The sequence below is a fragment of the Haplochromis burtoni genome, unplaced genomic scaffold (assembly GCF_018398535.1).
Source record: "Haplochromis burtoni strain Fernald_Lab_line unplaced genomic scaffold, NCSU_Asbu1 Contig_466, whole genome shotgun sequence".
Lineage (NCBI taxonomy): Eukaryota > Metazoa > Chordata > Actinopteri > Cichliformes > Cichlidae > Haplochromis > Haplochromis burtoni.
In genome coordinates this window covers 101,062-116,504 of record NW_024582827.1, presented here as the reverse complement: position 1 = coordinate 116,504, position 15,443 = coordinate 101,062, and the positions used below count along the sequence as shown (strand labels likewise).

The 15,443-nt window shown below is 44.2% G+C and overlaps 1 protein-coding gene across 6 annotated transcripts in view; it reads left to right on the top strand.

Annotated features, from left to right (window-relative positions):
• The window catches only part of osbpl9 (oxysterol binding protein-like 9), a 34,042-nt gene that overhangs the window by 11,837 nt on the left and 6,762 nt on the right, over positions 1 to 15,443 (top strand). The window contains exons 4-11 of one of the 6 annotated variants that reach the window (XM_005945936.3): positions 3,155 to 3,231; positions 6,618 to 6,713; positions 7,053 to 7,100; positions 8,078 to 8,107; positions 8,198 to 8,248; positions 8,755 to 8,793; positions 12,725 to 12,815; positions 13,502 to 13,606. In XM_005945936.3, the coding sequence (XP_005945998.1) occupies positions 3,155 to 3,231; positions 6,618 to 6,713; positions 7,053 to 7,100; positions 8,078 to 8,107; positions 8,198 to 8,248; positions 8,755 to 8,793; positions 12,725 to 12,815; positions 13,502 to 13,606 (537 nt within the window). Of the gene's footprint in view, positions 1 to 3,154; positions 3,232 to 3,270; positions 4,576 to 4,654; positions 4,674 to 4,816; positions 5,089 to 5,115; positions 5,707 to 6,617; positions 6,714 to 7,052; positions 7,101 to 8,077; positions 8,108 to 8,197; positions 8,249 to 8,754; positions 8,794 to 12,724; positions 12,816 to 13,501; positions 13,607 to 15,443 lie in introns of those variants that run through there. The other 5 variants (XM_005945943.3, XM_042213678.1, XM_042213677.1 and 2 more) reach the window with 5 other exon arrangements.

The window sequence follows — 15,443 nt, the reverse complement described above, 5'->3', positions numbered from 1 at the left end:
CTTTTTGTTCGGTTAAATTTGACGATACTGCAAAACTGCATGACTGGAATCCCCAAATTTCCTTAATTATTATCTTTATTTTATTTAAGGATATGAATTCAAACACATACTATAGATGCTGCTAACATTCACTGAAAACATTTGCATATTCAGTTTTGTCTTTTTGTTTTCTTTTTTCCAAAATTTCTGGAAATTGTTGAGAAGGAGGTCGAGTCATTGTCTGAATGTCCTCCCTCACACGCGTCTCACAGCAGGAGGCTGCTTGCGTCAGCTGCTCCTGAGTAGAGCGTGCAGGAGAAACGACACATGGCGGTCGCTCATTGTAAATTCACTGCACGATTACCTGCTCTTTTCTCACCTGGACACAAATGGGAATACCGCAGATATTGTACTGGGGAGCTTGCAGGTTAAAGATTGTTTAACGAGGCGGGCTGTTGCGTGCTCCCTTTTCTGTGTCACGTGTTTAAATTCTACAAAACGTGATTGTTGGTGGAGTATTAACAAAATAGGTTCCTGTCAGGTGGATGAATAATGTGCTCACACCTCCTTGGCAAAGCAAATCACAGCTCCAGATGTGAATCAGTAACTAGGACAAAGATTGGACTTGTGACACAGTTCCTGTATTAGCTTTTCTTGGATGGCCTGGCTGTCGTGAGTAGAGCTGAACAACATTAGCTGCAGCAGGTCTGTTCCCCTGCAGAGTCGGAAAGCGAGAGGGCAGCGAGGTGCTGTCTGAGTGGATTGGCCCGAGCCTCGGCTGCCGTTTAATGTCTTTAAAAGCTTTCCTGTTGTAGCGCTCCTTAGCCTGCTCATCTGCTGCTCTGTCTTGTTTCCAGCTCAATGAAAGATGACTCTTACACAGGATGGAGTTTAGGAGCTAATTCAAGGACATATTTAGTTCTTTGTTAACAGCTTTTGGAGATTGATTGGAGACTGTATTGATTACTGTCCTCACCTGGAACATTAGCTGCTTTTTCTGTCCGGTCTTTGCACCTGACCTTTCCCAGCAAATTTCTGGTTTTGTGTTTTAAGCCAGTTAACACGGGTGTTTTCTTTTTGTTTTGTTAAATGGTTCAAATGATTCACAGGCCAGTGTTTTGTCTGCATATAATACACAAGTCTACACGGGTCTAGAAATAATGCTAAAGATGAGACATTTTGACAGGCATTTTTCCACCAACAAGGGGATTCCCAAAGAGGTTTGTGTGGAAACTTGGCATATCTCAGCATGGTGTGCAGTGTGTCCTTAAAAATAAATGAAGTGCAGGACTAAAAACGTGTCTGCAGCAGACGAACAGAAAGTCCTGTCCTTTAGAAACAGACAAACATGCATCTGACCCATCTACTGTTTGCTGAAGTCTCTCTGTGGGTGTCAAGAAGACGATCTGAAGATGGCGCAGAAACTGGACTAAAGATCGTTGGCGACGGGTCTTCTGAAGTCGTGAATCCAAATTTGTGTCTGTAGCGATCTGTAATGGTAGAGCTATTGAGGGCTGCCAAAATTAATGGAACTGTCAGATTTGGATGCAGTAACACCTGGAAAGCATCTGTTTGGCTGCAGCTCTATTTTTCAGCATGACAATGATCCCAAACACTCGCCCAGTGCAGTAAAAGCTCACCTGGATAGAAAAACACTGTCAGCCATAGACTGGTCTCCTCAGAGCCGCGTGGGGTCATATTGACAGAGAAATCCACAAAAGGCAGCCATCACCCAAAAGCTTGAACGTCCTGCAGAAATATTCCTATTGTATAAACTCTGTGGGTTTTTTGCCTTATATACTGTAGTTCCATATATGTTTACACGTTTCAATAGATTTCTGAACCTGTTTCCCATTTTCTTAGCAAAAAGTAAACGGATTGGCTCAGACTTTGGCACAGTGCTGTACAGCTTTAGCACCCATCCACTTCAGTTCATTCCATGTCTTGGCAGGAAAATGCAATATTACGTATGCCAGTGGCAGGAAAAAGCATCCAGGAGCCTTTTGCAGTGTGTACTGCATGTGCCAGAGCCTGTTCTGGGTCATTGGTTAATGTCGCTGTCTTTGCTCTGAGGGTGCAGCCTCACTCTGCTCTGCTTCACACAAAGATGAGAATCAGTACTGTGGCAGCACAGGAAAGGAGCTGTAAGTCCTCATTTTTACAATTGCCATAAAAGCTGGTCACTTTTATGGTATTGATTCAGCCATTACTGTCATGCAGACAAAGATTTTATATCTGTATGAGTTAAATATAGTGAAGCGTATTTAAAAAAGCTTCAGTTTTAATGTCTGTCTGTCAGACTCCTGCCTCATTGGGCATAATGAAGGTGGCGTGGCAGGAGGCCGCCCCTCCCTGAGCCTGGTTCTGTCGGAGATTTCTTCCTGTTAAAAGGGAGTTTTTCCTTCCCACTGTCACTAAAGCGCTCGCTCAGCATCTGTCGTTGTGATTTGGCGCTGTATAAATAAAATTGAACTGAATTCACTTTCTAGGCCTCAAACGCCAATAAAACACCTTTTAAAAACTGACTGGCTCACACAAAGGAGAAAGAAACTGTGCACCTTTTGTTGTTGAGCAGTTTCGTGTAGTTGCACACTTCCTTCTAAACTGTAAAACATTTAGTGGGTGTAGTTCCTCTATGAAACCGCGCACCACGAGGTTAGTAGGTTCGGGCAAACCGGGTCATGATTTCCAGAGAGACAGTTTTGTTGTTGTTTGTTTTTTTGGTACTGTGAGCACAAAGACCAAGGCCCATTTAGTTCCATTATATTCAGTGGAAGGCTCAAACATGCATAAAGATTCATTCAAATTCAAAGAGGCTTTATTGACATTTATGTTAATGCAATTTAGACACAGACCTACAAGCTCTGATGAATACTCTGATTAGAAGGGAAAGTTTGACATTTTGGGCGGCATGAGTTTGGTTAAGGATCGGTACAGCTCTCATGTATGGCACGGGGACAGTTACCAGAATATCTCTTGGTTGCCGTCACCGAATGACATGAGAGAAATAAACCTGTAAACATGTTTTCACTGAAACTTTCTAGGTGAATATTCAGTGTCCCTCACTGCGTCACCAGTACTCATGTCATCTTAGTGCTCTCATTACTCTTTTCTTTCAATGGTGTCAGATGGAAAACGTGGCTCACTGGGTGCGTCTCTGTGTTTCTGTCCTCAGCCCGAGATGCAGACGAGCGGGAGAAGTGGATCCACGCCTTAGAGGGAACTATCCTCCGGCACACCCTCCAACTCCGGGTATGAAACCAAGCGCTTCTTTGGATGTGTGTCTTTGTGTCTAATCCACTGCAGTTAACAGAGGAGTTGTTTGCTCTGTGGATCCTCTGGTGTTTGCCTGCCAGTTATACAAATGCCCGTCGCACAGTTCGTATTTCCGAACTCGAGCGTGCCGCTCTTTGTGATACCTGAAGATGATCCTGGTTTAGATGAAGAGGTAAACGAGTTTGAAAACCCTGCCATGAAAATAATATCAGAGCTTTCACTGCAGTCTGTATTTGCATAAACTACACCCGAACACTCGTGATGGATTTGAATGGGCTTTGCAGGTTATCAGCACTTTAAGCTTTACGAGTATTGCTCGTATCTGTTTTTTCCTCAAGAGAGCAGAGCTGAAAGATAATTCACGTCTGTATTAAAGGGAAAATGCTGACATTTGCGTCATCGTAGGCTGAGGATGTTTGGAAATACGTGGCCAGCCTGGACAGGTTTTAGGAGCAGGCTTTTAAGTTTAATGGAAAGTCTGCTCAGCTGCTGACCTGCTTGCTGCCATTTTTGTCCCACCGGCGTTTATCTGTTTTTATGAGTGTAGAAATTGCTCCTCCTGCCCTGCAGTTGTTTCTCTGCTCAACCTCTTTCCCTGCTCTCCTCCCTCAAAACAAACCTTCCCTCCCATCCTCATCCAGATACGCTTCTTCCTCCTCATCGCCTCTCTTCATCCTCATAACCAAGCTTTGCTCTCCCTCCCACCTTTCTTGTTCTGCTCGCCCTCCCTCTCTCCCTTTGGTGGCAAATCCGTTTGATGTGCTACGCGTGTGCCTGCGTGCTCGGTGCGGACACACATGCATGCGCACACCTATGCAGCGCTGCTGTCGAAGCATCATGTGACCCAGCTACCCAATCCAAGACCCGGTTGCTCAATCGGCCAAACATCTGCCTCGGCTGTCTCAGCCAATCCCCGTGGCTGTTAAAGCTCATGCCTCTCAGCGCTTGCTGTTGGTTTGTGTGTTTTCTCGTCCGCCTGTGCGAGAGGAAGTGTGGCTTTCCTGTCAGGGGAGGGTCCTGGATTAAGTCGGCTCAGACCCAACGCTTAGCTGATAGCTGCTGCTGAAGCCCCGCTAACAGTCTGAAGGCTGCTAGGGTTTACGCTGGCACACCGCAGTGGGGAGCAAAGGGAGGAAATTGTTTTGTTTGTCTGTGGTGCTGAAGGAGGAGGAGGAAAGAATGTGACTTCAGCTGAGCTGGCGGTTTGTAGCTGTGGGGAAAACAGAGATACGGAGGCAGAGAAAGCGACCTTGCACTCTGCTAAATGGACTGAGAGATGCACTGGCTTATTGCAGCATGTCTGTTGGAGCACAGCACCCAGTAAGTAACAGCACACAGACGGGCAAAAGCCCCGCTGCACCAGAGCGAGGGGAGAAGCTACGCGGCTGCAGCGCCACTGGGACAGCAGCATTTTTAAAGTGGGTCACGCTGAGTGGAAAGACAAATAGACAGGGGAGGGAGGGGGGAGTGTGCGAGGGCAGTGTTGTTTGTAAAGTCTGCTCTGTGGGTGTGGGGGGCGGGGTGGGTTGTTGTTTTTCTTTTTTTTTGTCTTAATTTAACACTGGAGGCCACGCTCAAACCTCCCTGCTGCTGTGTCACAGGGATGGACAGTCTGCGCGCTGCAAACGCGTGGGAGTGGAAGTCTGGGAGTATTTCCAGAACAGGGCAGAAGTGAGCACTACAGTGGCTGTTTATAAACCAACCACCTGCCTCTGACTTTCTGCTCCCAAACGTTAAAAGAAGAAAGAAAAACACTTCCCCTGTGTCACGTGTGTTGTCAAAACAGGACACGTCGTTTGCGCGGTGGTAACAGAGCACCGGGCTGTTCTGCAGGTAGAGTCAGCTTTAAATACACATGGAGGAAAGTAGAGTCTTGTTCACTTCTGTTCTTTGACTTTTCACGCAGTGCAGAGTAAACGTCGAGGCTCAGGTGGTTCATCTCTAATCGGTCTTGTAACACTTTACTGTGAAATTAGTTTCCTGTAGAGATTTTCGCTCCGACTTGTTTCGCTGCGTGTCGCTGGTATCCTGATGCGATGCCTTACTGGAATAATACTCCACTTACATGTTTCCAGTGTAGCGAGTTATGCGGCAAGTTTCTTCAGAATTTGTGCCAGTCTGGGTGAAACCCCCCAGAGACGCACAGCAACAGCCTTTTTTTCCTTCTTTGTTTTCTCTATTTTTCGCTCAGGCCTTCATGCAGACAGCTACATTTTCCCCTTTAAGCTGAACAAGCACCTTTGATCCTTTTGAGGAAGTTTGCCCTCATAGCTTCATGGCTGCTGAGTATTTATGTTTCCCCGAAGCTTAAACTTCACCGGCTTTGTGTTGATGGCTTTTCTTCACTTTCCTATCGGAGCTCATTCGTTTGCAAGAAAACGCGCCTCAAACTCGCGACGCAGCTGGACTCTGCAACATGGCAGCTCCAAAGCAGCAGTGACACCCACCACGGTTTGATAAGAGTTTGACTTCTGACAGCAGTTGTTTCGTTTTGACAGAGCGGCTTTTCAGGTGTTGTGCGTTTTTCCACGTAACTGCTGTAAAGTGGTAAAGTGCGTCGACACACGCCGTTAGTCATCTCCTGAGTCCGCTGGCTTGACGTAGGGCGGGTGTTGTGTGTTCGCGGGCACTCGGTGTCCTTGCTGTTGACAGCCTCGGTGATTAAATGAGGGTGAATTATTTTTTTTCCCGTTTTCCCGTCTTTTGGTTTTGTGTCACAGCTTACTGGATTGTTCTGGGTGCTTTGGTGGGTGCGCACAGACAGGCAGACAGATGCCTGGTCACGTCTGTTCTGCCAATAGTCTAGTAATTACCTTTTAATGGCTATTATGTAACAAAGTGTGTGTGTGTGTGTGTGTGTGTGTGTGTGTGAAGTCTGGGGGCCGTTAAAGGAAGCTAATTAACAAACAATGAATTTGAGTGCACCTCAGCCCGTAACCGAATGCTCTCCGGTCATGAGTCCTGATTTCAGCTTTGTTTCAGGGCCTGAAACGAGTTGGCCTCCATCAGGCAAGCAGGCAGACCTGCTGGCCTTTCATGTAGACGAGCCTTTAAACAATAGTACTCATGTCTCCCTCACTACGGTACCTTGCTGGAAAATTCTCCTGAACTGTTGATGTTTCTCTCCACCGTTTTGTGTAACAGTTTATAAAGCCTACCTGACCAGGAGGCGATGGATATGAGAGGCTTTCCCCCCTTTATTTGTTTGTTTTTTGGTAAATGAACAGATAAATATGTGAATACACGGCCCTGGATTTATGGACTGTGGTTTTGTGCTTTACTTTGAATATGCAAATACCTTTTGCAACACCTGCGTCGAGGACTGCACCGATGCTCAGCTGTGTTTCTTCCCTTGTCTTTAGGAGGCTGAGACGGGATTTGTTCCTAGTGTTCAAGACTTTGACAAGAAGCTAGCTGAAGCTGACACCTACCTACAGATTCTGATTGATCAGTTAAAGGTAGGAAATCCACACCGTGAGGTAGATATAGATGTTGTAGATTTCAGTGGCTTCTCATCCTATATTTATAGATTGAATCTGTGTCAGCGAGCGTTTCCTTGTCTACTTTTCGGTAAAGCAGAAGTTCTTGTGAGTAATATTTGTGGTGACAAACCAGATAACTGTATTTAAAGAAAGTAGACACTGTCTCCAGCATCTTAAGGAAACCACGTAACATGTCCTTCCTTATAAGCTCTCAGTAGTTTTCCACTGTGTCGTCTGTACAGTCATCTGACAGTGGAATAGCTCTTATTCCATGTTTCTGTTTTTTAACCTTTCTTTCATCTCTTGTCCACACAGCTGTTTGATGAGAAGATCAAGGACTGCAAAGAGGATGAATCACGCAGAGTGAGTATCAGCAGCGCAGCTCTGTCCTCGCGTCTCGCCTCTCCGGTCCAGCATCATTAGAGCCGCTGCTAACAAAGGAGCAGGGGGCGAATGGAAACTGATAGCTGTCGGTGTATCGCAGATATTTCTGCTCCAAACTGGCCTAAAGCAGCAGTGATTTCAGAAGTGATCCTCTTATTTCAAAAGCTAAAGTTCAGTCCCCTCGATATTTATTTATCAGCCATGAAGAATAAAAATTAATCCTTCAAGGAGTAACCCTTGAAGCGTTTTCCTTAACTGAGTGGTTTCAGCTTTATTTCCGGCCTGCTTAGAGTCCAAAATGACTGGATGTGCGTTAGAAGTCTTTGCCTATCTGTTGGAAAATCCCAGAACTCCTTAATGGTACAGGGGACGTCATCAGACGTCGTCTTAATGGGGGAAAGATGCATGAAGAAGATCAGTAGTCCTGACAAAGGACCCGTCTGTTCTCCAGTGTTGCTTTAAGCTTAACCAAAACAGACCACATCATAGGTTGCCCTCAGCTTGGACCGAGCTGCTGGCGACTGCGAGGCTGATCGATTCAGTAGTTCAGTTTTTTAGTTTGTGGTTCATTTTCTCAGTCACTTAACTGACTAATGGACAATTTAAGAAGTACATGATGTAAAAAAAAAGGGACTATTGTTCAAACTACAATCTTCCTTTCTCTGTAGCGCCTCTCAGGCCTGGTCAGTTCTCCGAGCAGATCTTCTAATGTTCGAAGATTAGAGGTGTAAACGTTTAACCTTCAGGGCGTCTCACTAGCCTCTGGGGTTATATGTCCACTTCCTCTTTGAGTTTAACACCAGCTTTTGGTCACTTTACCTTGTTGCTTGTGCCGACTGCATCAAACCTTTCACAGCTGGAGTTTCAAGCCCGGCTGAAGCCAGTCAGGCGTCATTACTCGCATCAGTATTTCTGCTCTTTAACCTCATTTTTACTTCTTTCTGTTCTTTCGACAGAAAATTGAACATTTGAAGGAGACTACTTGTGTAAGTCAGAGAATGAACACATTTTCCTTCCTGTTGGGTTTAGAAGTCACTTCCTTCCTAATTAATTGCTCTGTGATTTTTCCCTTTCAGAGTATGGTAGAGTCCATCAAGCACTGTATTGTACTGCTGCAGATTGCCAAGGTAAGCACAGCACGAGTCCGCTCTCTGCAGTTTGCCATTTCTTCATAACCATTGTTCTTGTGAAACCACATGAGTGTGCACTGTGTTACCTCGCATCCCTGGGGTAGTTCCCTGCTTACAGTTGCTCTCTGGGTCGGTGGTTGGTGAGGGTGTTGCCCAGTGTTCGTTTCATCACATGTTCTGTTCAGCCTTCTGAAAGGAAGTGGAGCAATCGTTTCTGCTTTGTTAGCTGTTTGATAAGGAAAACAAAAAACACACACGTGGATTATCTCACACGGTAGTGCAATCCTGTCGTTTTCACTACTGAAAGAAGTGGCAAGTCTGGATTTGACCGTGTGATGAAAGGATCGCTGTATGTGGCAACTTGGGGAAAGTTTTGGAGCTTAACGCGAGAGGCCCGGGCCTCGTTTGCACCGCACCGCGGCAGATGCTCGCGATGCTTTTATGAAATGACTCTTGAACCTTCACATACAATGAGTCTAACACTGTCTTCTTAAAATTTTAAGGACCAAAGTAACGAACAGCAACACGCAAACGGACCTATAGTAAGTTTGACCCTTTCTGTCCATGACAAAAGTCGAAATCAAACAAACTGCTAACTTTCTTTTCTCGCTTAATAGACTCTCTCCTGTTAGACCAGCAGATGTACAGATCTGTTTAGTGCATGCAGTCTAATTTGGGTCTAAGCTTTCCTTCATGTCTCCTGCTGCCTTCTTCTTAATTAAATCAATATCTTCCTCTAAAATCTGAAATTTATTTATTTTGTAACTATTTTTTCCTTCATGAAGACATGAAATGTATATGTGCAAATGGTGCTACACAAAATGCACATTGAGTGTATATTAGTACATCTCAAAAATGTCAAGTATTGTGAAAAGTTTATCCTTTTATTCAAAAAGGTAAACATTCATGTAAATGTTATTATTTTGTTGACAATGGCCTATAACTTATTCAGTTCCTCAAATTATTGAAGTATTTCATTTTCAGTGTGAGTAAATTACTCTTCACTCTTAGTTTAGTAACCACAGTCGTTGGGAAGAACGCTGACTCGACAGCTGTCCAGATGAAGATCGAGTTTATGCCACAGCAAAGCTGTTTTGAAGCATGTTAATGGAAAGTGTGGTAGGAACAGTTGCACAAGCAGTAGCAATTACCTGAGCCGTGAGTGGATTGTCAGGAAAAGCGTCCACTCTTTAGGTAAGAGCGTCTCTAAACTCAAGCCATATATCTGATGGACCGCATACAGCTGCTTTAACCTTAAGTGGACCAGGAAAATTCCCCTTTCTGCCGCTGCACAGTTAATCCCAGAGATATCGCAATCTAAGGAAAAGAAGTGCAGTGGTAACAGTGGGTCATTTTTCCACACGATGGAGAAATGCTGCTGAAAGAAATTGATTAGCACAACTGTGTGGGTTCGTATTGTAAAGTGTAAATTCAGCTCATTGCCCAGACAGTGAGTTTTATTAATGAGCAAAGTCAGTTTATTTTCCTTTTCCCTTTTTGTTTCTTTGCTGCGGTCACATTTTTAGGGTGATTTTAGGGTGCCGTGCCGTCTGCTGGTGATGGTTGATCTACTGTGTTTTATCCACACTGTGGACAAGAGTGCGTCTGCCATTGTTCAAGAGGAATAGGAGGAACCCCTGACCCAAAAATACAGATGATGTTCAGTGTAGTGTAGAAGTCGGCACATGGAGGTCCTTTTTGTTTGATCTGAGGAAGCCTTCTAATAATTTGACATACTGGCTGTTTGTAGCTGATAAAGGCCGCAAATATCTCACTTTACAGAATATATGAAAGTTTCTCTTTAAATTATGAAAATAAACCTTTACACAATACTGTGTTCTGAGATGCACTAGTGTAAGTGCACATGGGACACGTATGATCGCATGCCTGCGTATACAAGTGTTGCCCATCACTTCACTTACTAATTAGAGGAATCGAAGTCACCATTGATCGGTCATTGTCACACTGCCTGCTTATTGAACCACTGAGCACTAATAGCTGGAAAGCCGTGCAGAAAGCACTCCTGGGCTTCTGCAGATATTCGTGTTGAAGGCCACCACAGGATTCACGCACGTTTTGAACCACTAAAGCTTTCAGCAGTAAGAGTTCTTGTTCCGTTTTTCAAAATAAAACGGCTCTAAAAATTACCAGACCTAAAAAGGCGATAAACCAGTTGTTATGACCTAATACCAGATTATGTGTCTCATGTATACTAATGACTACTAATTATTGACCTGCAAAATAAATAAAATGAATAAACTGAAGGTGGATATCACTACATTAAGAGCAACAGAAGGGTCACATTGCCCTTTAAACACATGTCAACAGTTAAGAGAGTTTTGATCCACTGTGTGTCTGAGACAACTGTGCAAAAAGCCATTACCACCAGAAGTTTGGAGTTAAACCACTCTGAGACCTCATCCTGTCATGTGACCTTCAGATTTTCAGATGTGAGTGTGGGTTGAGGTGCCAGAGAGGGAATCGTGGAACTCTCCGAGTCCAAATCGCTTTCTTTAGACGACTATGACCTGGATGACTGACAACCTACAGACACATGTTCATGTTGTTCTTATTTCTGTGGGTTTTTTATCAGTCAGTCTGACTGCATCATGAAACGGTGCACATATTTGGGAAACTGCAGTATCACACTTGCACCCAGAGGAGATGGGACAGCAGAAGGTGGAAGAGGCAGAAAAGTGAGGCCTAAAAGAAAACATTGACTCAGGGATAAACAGAAACCTGCAGCTAAATGAAAACAAGCCAATCCATCTTTGGAAAAAGCAAAGGATCGAGAAGTGTTTGTAGATCGTTTAATACAACACAACCTCCCACTTTAAGCAAGACCTCCGCCGGCTAGCTCACAGGACTGCATTGATCCTACAGCTGGCTTAATCTCTTATCATTAAGTATAGTATTATGTAGTATAAATAGCACAGCGAAAGCTCTGCCTATGCACATACCTGCACGTGCCACCTTTGTATGCCATAGGCTTTCCACTAACCGTACCTCTGCTGAATGTCTGTCACTGCCTGCACAGCAGTGATGCATGCACCGTAGGCCTTTGTTTAAGATGCTCCAGGCGTCAGCAGCACGTTTGACCCTGTCAAACTGCACTGCCTGGGGAATTGCTGCAAAGTGCAAGAATCATTTAAACCAAGCTCACGAGAAGCATGTTCAGTAGTTATGTCAAAATAATTTATGTGCTGTGGGTAGCTGAGGGGTTGCACTGCTGCGAGAGCTGCTCATTGCATTAATATTGCATTCACTTGGGGGGGTAGAGGTTATTGATCATTAGAGTTTAAAGCCCTTTTTAGCTTTTTTTGATGACCTTGCTCTTCACATGCTTTTTTCCTCTCATGTCATGCTTGCATAGCCATAGGCTGGTCCGTATACATAATTGGATCTAATTAGAAGCCGTCGAGTTACTTTTATGAAGGCATGTGGACGCTGGAACCATTAGAAGGAGAAAACGGAACAGACGCAGGAAGTTTGGAGATAGGAGGGCAAATCCTTGACCTCTGACTGTATCTTTCTTGTTTAGCGTTTAGATAAAGGTTTATTGTCAGTTATCTTGACCTATAAACGGAGAAAAACAAGGTCAGTGTAATTCCTATAACTCAGTTCAGTAAAAACCTCACGTCACACCTCGGCCTAATCTCACAGCGTAACACGCAGTCGCTGCGTTCCTGTTGAGCTCAGATTATCTCAAAATAGAGAAAAGGTGTAAAAGTCCGAAACTGCAGGTCAGGTTTGCGTTATAATGTCACTAAATGTTGTTTCCTGGCGGTGAGCTGTTGGGGAACGAGGGGCGAGATATTTTTGGTGTATCTCGTGTGGTTGCTGGTGTTCCTGTCAGATGGGTCGTTGGGGCTGCGACCACACCGTGTCGACAGGCTGCTGTTTGTATGCATGCAGCGTTTGCCACGAATCAAGGCAGGCCTCTACAAATGATTACCTACTGTAGTGTTTATTAACCCCCCCCGACCCCCCCAGGCCTTTTTAAAGAAGAAACAGGCTGCTCAGATGTCAAGAGTCAACGTTAGCAGTTGTGTAGAGCTACTCCTAGCGTTTGCATGTCAACCTGTGTTGTTGGTTTCATATTGATTGCATTAATTAAGCTTGGCAACGCCGCTCTTTCCAGGAAATCGAGTGCGAGGAAATTGATCTGCGCCGGCTGGATGGTGCATTGTTTAGTTCGCTCTTCACATAGGTGCACCGAGTTGTGATCAGGTCATATTGTTCCCCTTCTGGGTTTGAGAGGATAAAGGAGCAGGTGGATCCTTGCAGAGTAGGACTGTTTCTGAACTAAAAGCCAAACTGCTTTCGATTTAGTTTTTTCTAAACCAGTAAGCAGGCAGTGGGTCTGTGTGTGTGTGTGTGTGTCTGTGTGTGTCTGTGTGATTGTTGCAGCAAAGCTCTGATGTCGTTTTTTGTTGTAAAGGGCATCGTTGTGTTTGTTTTTTTTTCCTCCAGAGCACCATCAACCCAGTGGATGGGATCTACCAGCCCCCTCTGGACACTCCAGCGGTGAACACAATGCCAACACAGACAACACTACCCCCAGGTACATCTGCCTCCCCAACATGTGCCAGACATTTAAAAGTAACAGCTGTCACTTACTGTGTTGAGACATGCTGAGAGGTTGTTGGTGTTATATATGTAAAGGTGACAGCAGCTCCCCCTGTGGTTGGGATTGGAATCACAGAACCGTTAGAGAAATGTGTCAAATCTGTCGATGTTCTGTCCTTGGATGACATTTGAAATTATGTTTCAGCTGCAACTGGAAACATGTTCTAGTGTGACAGTACCATCACCAGTATTGATAAATATTCTTAATAGTCTCTCAGTATTTGAAGGTACACCTTCACACAGGGTTTAGCAGCATTATTCCCTCTTCTTCTTCTCCTTTTAAATTAAGGATCTGTGTTGAAGCAGATTCCTGTTTTGTGGGCTAATATGGTTTATCCACTCAACAAGAATCCTCACATGTCTTGACTGAACTCTGACTAAATCTTTGGCTATTTCAGTCAGATGACTATGACTAGACTAAAAAAAAAGGGCTATAAAATCAGCAGTGCGAAGTAGGCCGTTCTAATTTTGGTCTCTTATAATAGACGGTGTAATCCCCGCTCACAGATGAAGCTTCTGTCTGCAGCGTCCTGCCACGTGGCATGAGATGCTGCTTTTAATGGGGTCTGGCTTTGTTTCGAGGCTTCGGCGCTAACTCTGCTTTCTCTCCGTTTGATGAAGACGCGTCTCAGGTGTGCAAATCAGACCAACGACCCTCCACGTTACCTGTTGGTCCCGTCGTCACAGTGATGGGCAGTCTGCAGACCCCGACTCCCAACAGCACAGGTGAATTCAAATCAATGTCATGAACTAGACTAATTTTTGTGAAATGCTGAAATGGCTATATGTTATTGAAACGGGTTCCTCATACTGCCGAGCAGCCCAATCAGCAGGTTAGTCTGTTTAGTTATTTTGTTGTTGTTGTAGCTGTGTGATCTGTAAACTGCACACAACCTTTTTTAATGGTAAACAGTGGACAGAGGAATGTGTTTCCCTGAGGACATGGTAACCACAGGGAAACCAGGTATGATGTTGATGAGCTGTTTGATGAAAAGTTCAAGCTTTCATACTCGGACTCTTCGTACACTATCAGGAGTTAAGCAGCCAAACTTGGCACCCTGATGGGTTTTATTTAAATCGCTTGTTATGATGTTGTTTAGGAGCCACCAAACAATGGACTACAATCACATAGCAAACAGTACAGTAGCATGGACATGTAATAGTAGATTTAAGGTGATGTGGGTGAAATGTGTTTACATAATTTGATGCCACTGCCCCCCAGTGGCCAAAAAAGGATCTTTTTTTTTTTCCATTTCATTCTTGACCTTCAAACAATTACTTTAAATGACATTTAGTGCCGTCTTTGTCTATTTGTAGCAGAGCTGCCACAAACGATTTTGTTGATAATCGACTAATCAGATCATCATCCATTGGACGTAAAACGTACAGCTTGTTGCATCTGCTCTTATATAACTATCATTAGCTTACAGCTTGAAGTGTTTAAGGTCTGTGCTAACTAAAAATAAAGACAAGATGTTTATTAAATTTTTAATGAAATTTGCAGATTGTTTCGGTGAAGTTTAATAATCTCCTTGCTATCTAAAATATAACAGGACACCGGAGTATATTCTGGAGCATCTCACACTTCTGATAATCAGCTGTCTGCTTGACGTTTATTCAGCTGTGTAAAAACTATAACTTTAATCTCAGCCAAACCGATTTACTCAGGAACAAATAAAACACTGAAAAAAGCCAAACAATAACATTTTAAGTTATCTAAGTGACTCATATATCATGTTTAACCGGAGTAGCAAAAGACCGCGGGGATCTAAAAATTATGTGCCGGGAGTCTGGTGTTTTTCACCGGCTCTAGTGAGCCTTGAACCCGGGTTAGCTATCGAGCTGGTGGGTAACAGACGACGGAGCACTTTTACAAATATGTGATGTCTTGATAAACCGAGCAGATATTAGAAGTTTACACAGCTACATTCTTACCTGAAAATATGTTAAAAGTTTATTTTGTGACGCAGAAAGAGGAATAAGAGTGATATTAAAACTTAGGAGCTGCCGCCATTGTTGGAAACTGGAATTGGCTGAGCTATGAATTCTGGGATAGGTTGGGCCACAAAGGACACGCCCGACCCATCCTTCAAGTCTGGGGAAAAGGAGGACATTTATCGGCCTTATTTGGAGGAGTCTTCGAATTTGCGAAGCCTTCGTCACGTCACTGTAACGTGATCGGCCTCCTAATGCGGCGTCCAAAGGATGCGGCCCCTGAATCTGGACACTAGTGATGTGCGGATCGATACTGAAATATCGATTCCTCAGATACCAGTCGTTTATGTTCTAGAATCATAAGACAATTAAAACAAACAATAAAACAGGACAACGAACAATAGGCAACAACACAACAAGCTAGAACAGCCAACTGGTTAGAATCAAAGGCCAAAGTAAAAAGATGAGTTTTAAGACGTGATTTAAAAGACTGGATCGACTCGGCAGTACGAACATGAACAGGGAGGTTATTCCAGAGGTGCCACGGATGCAAAGGCCCGGTCACCTCTCGACTTCATTCGAGACCCAGGTTGTGCTAGGAGCCTGTGATTGGACGATGTAAGTGCTC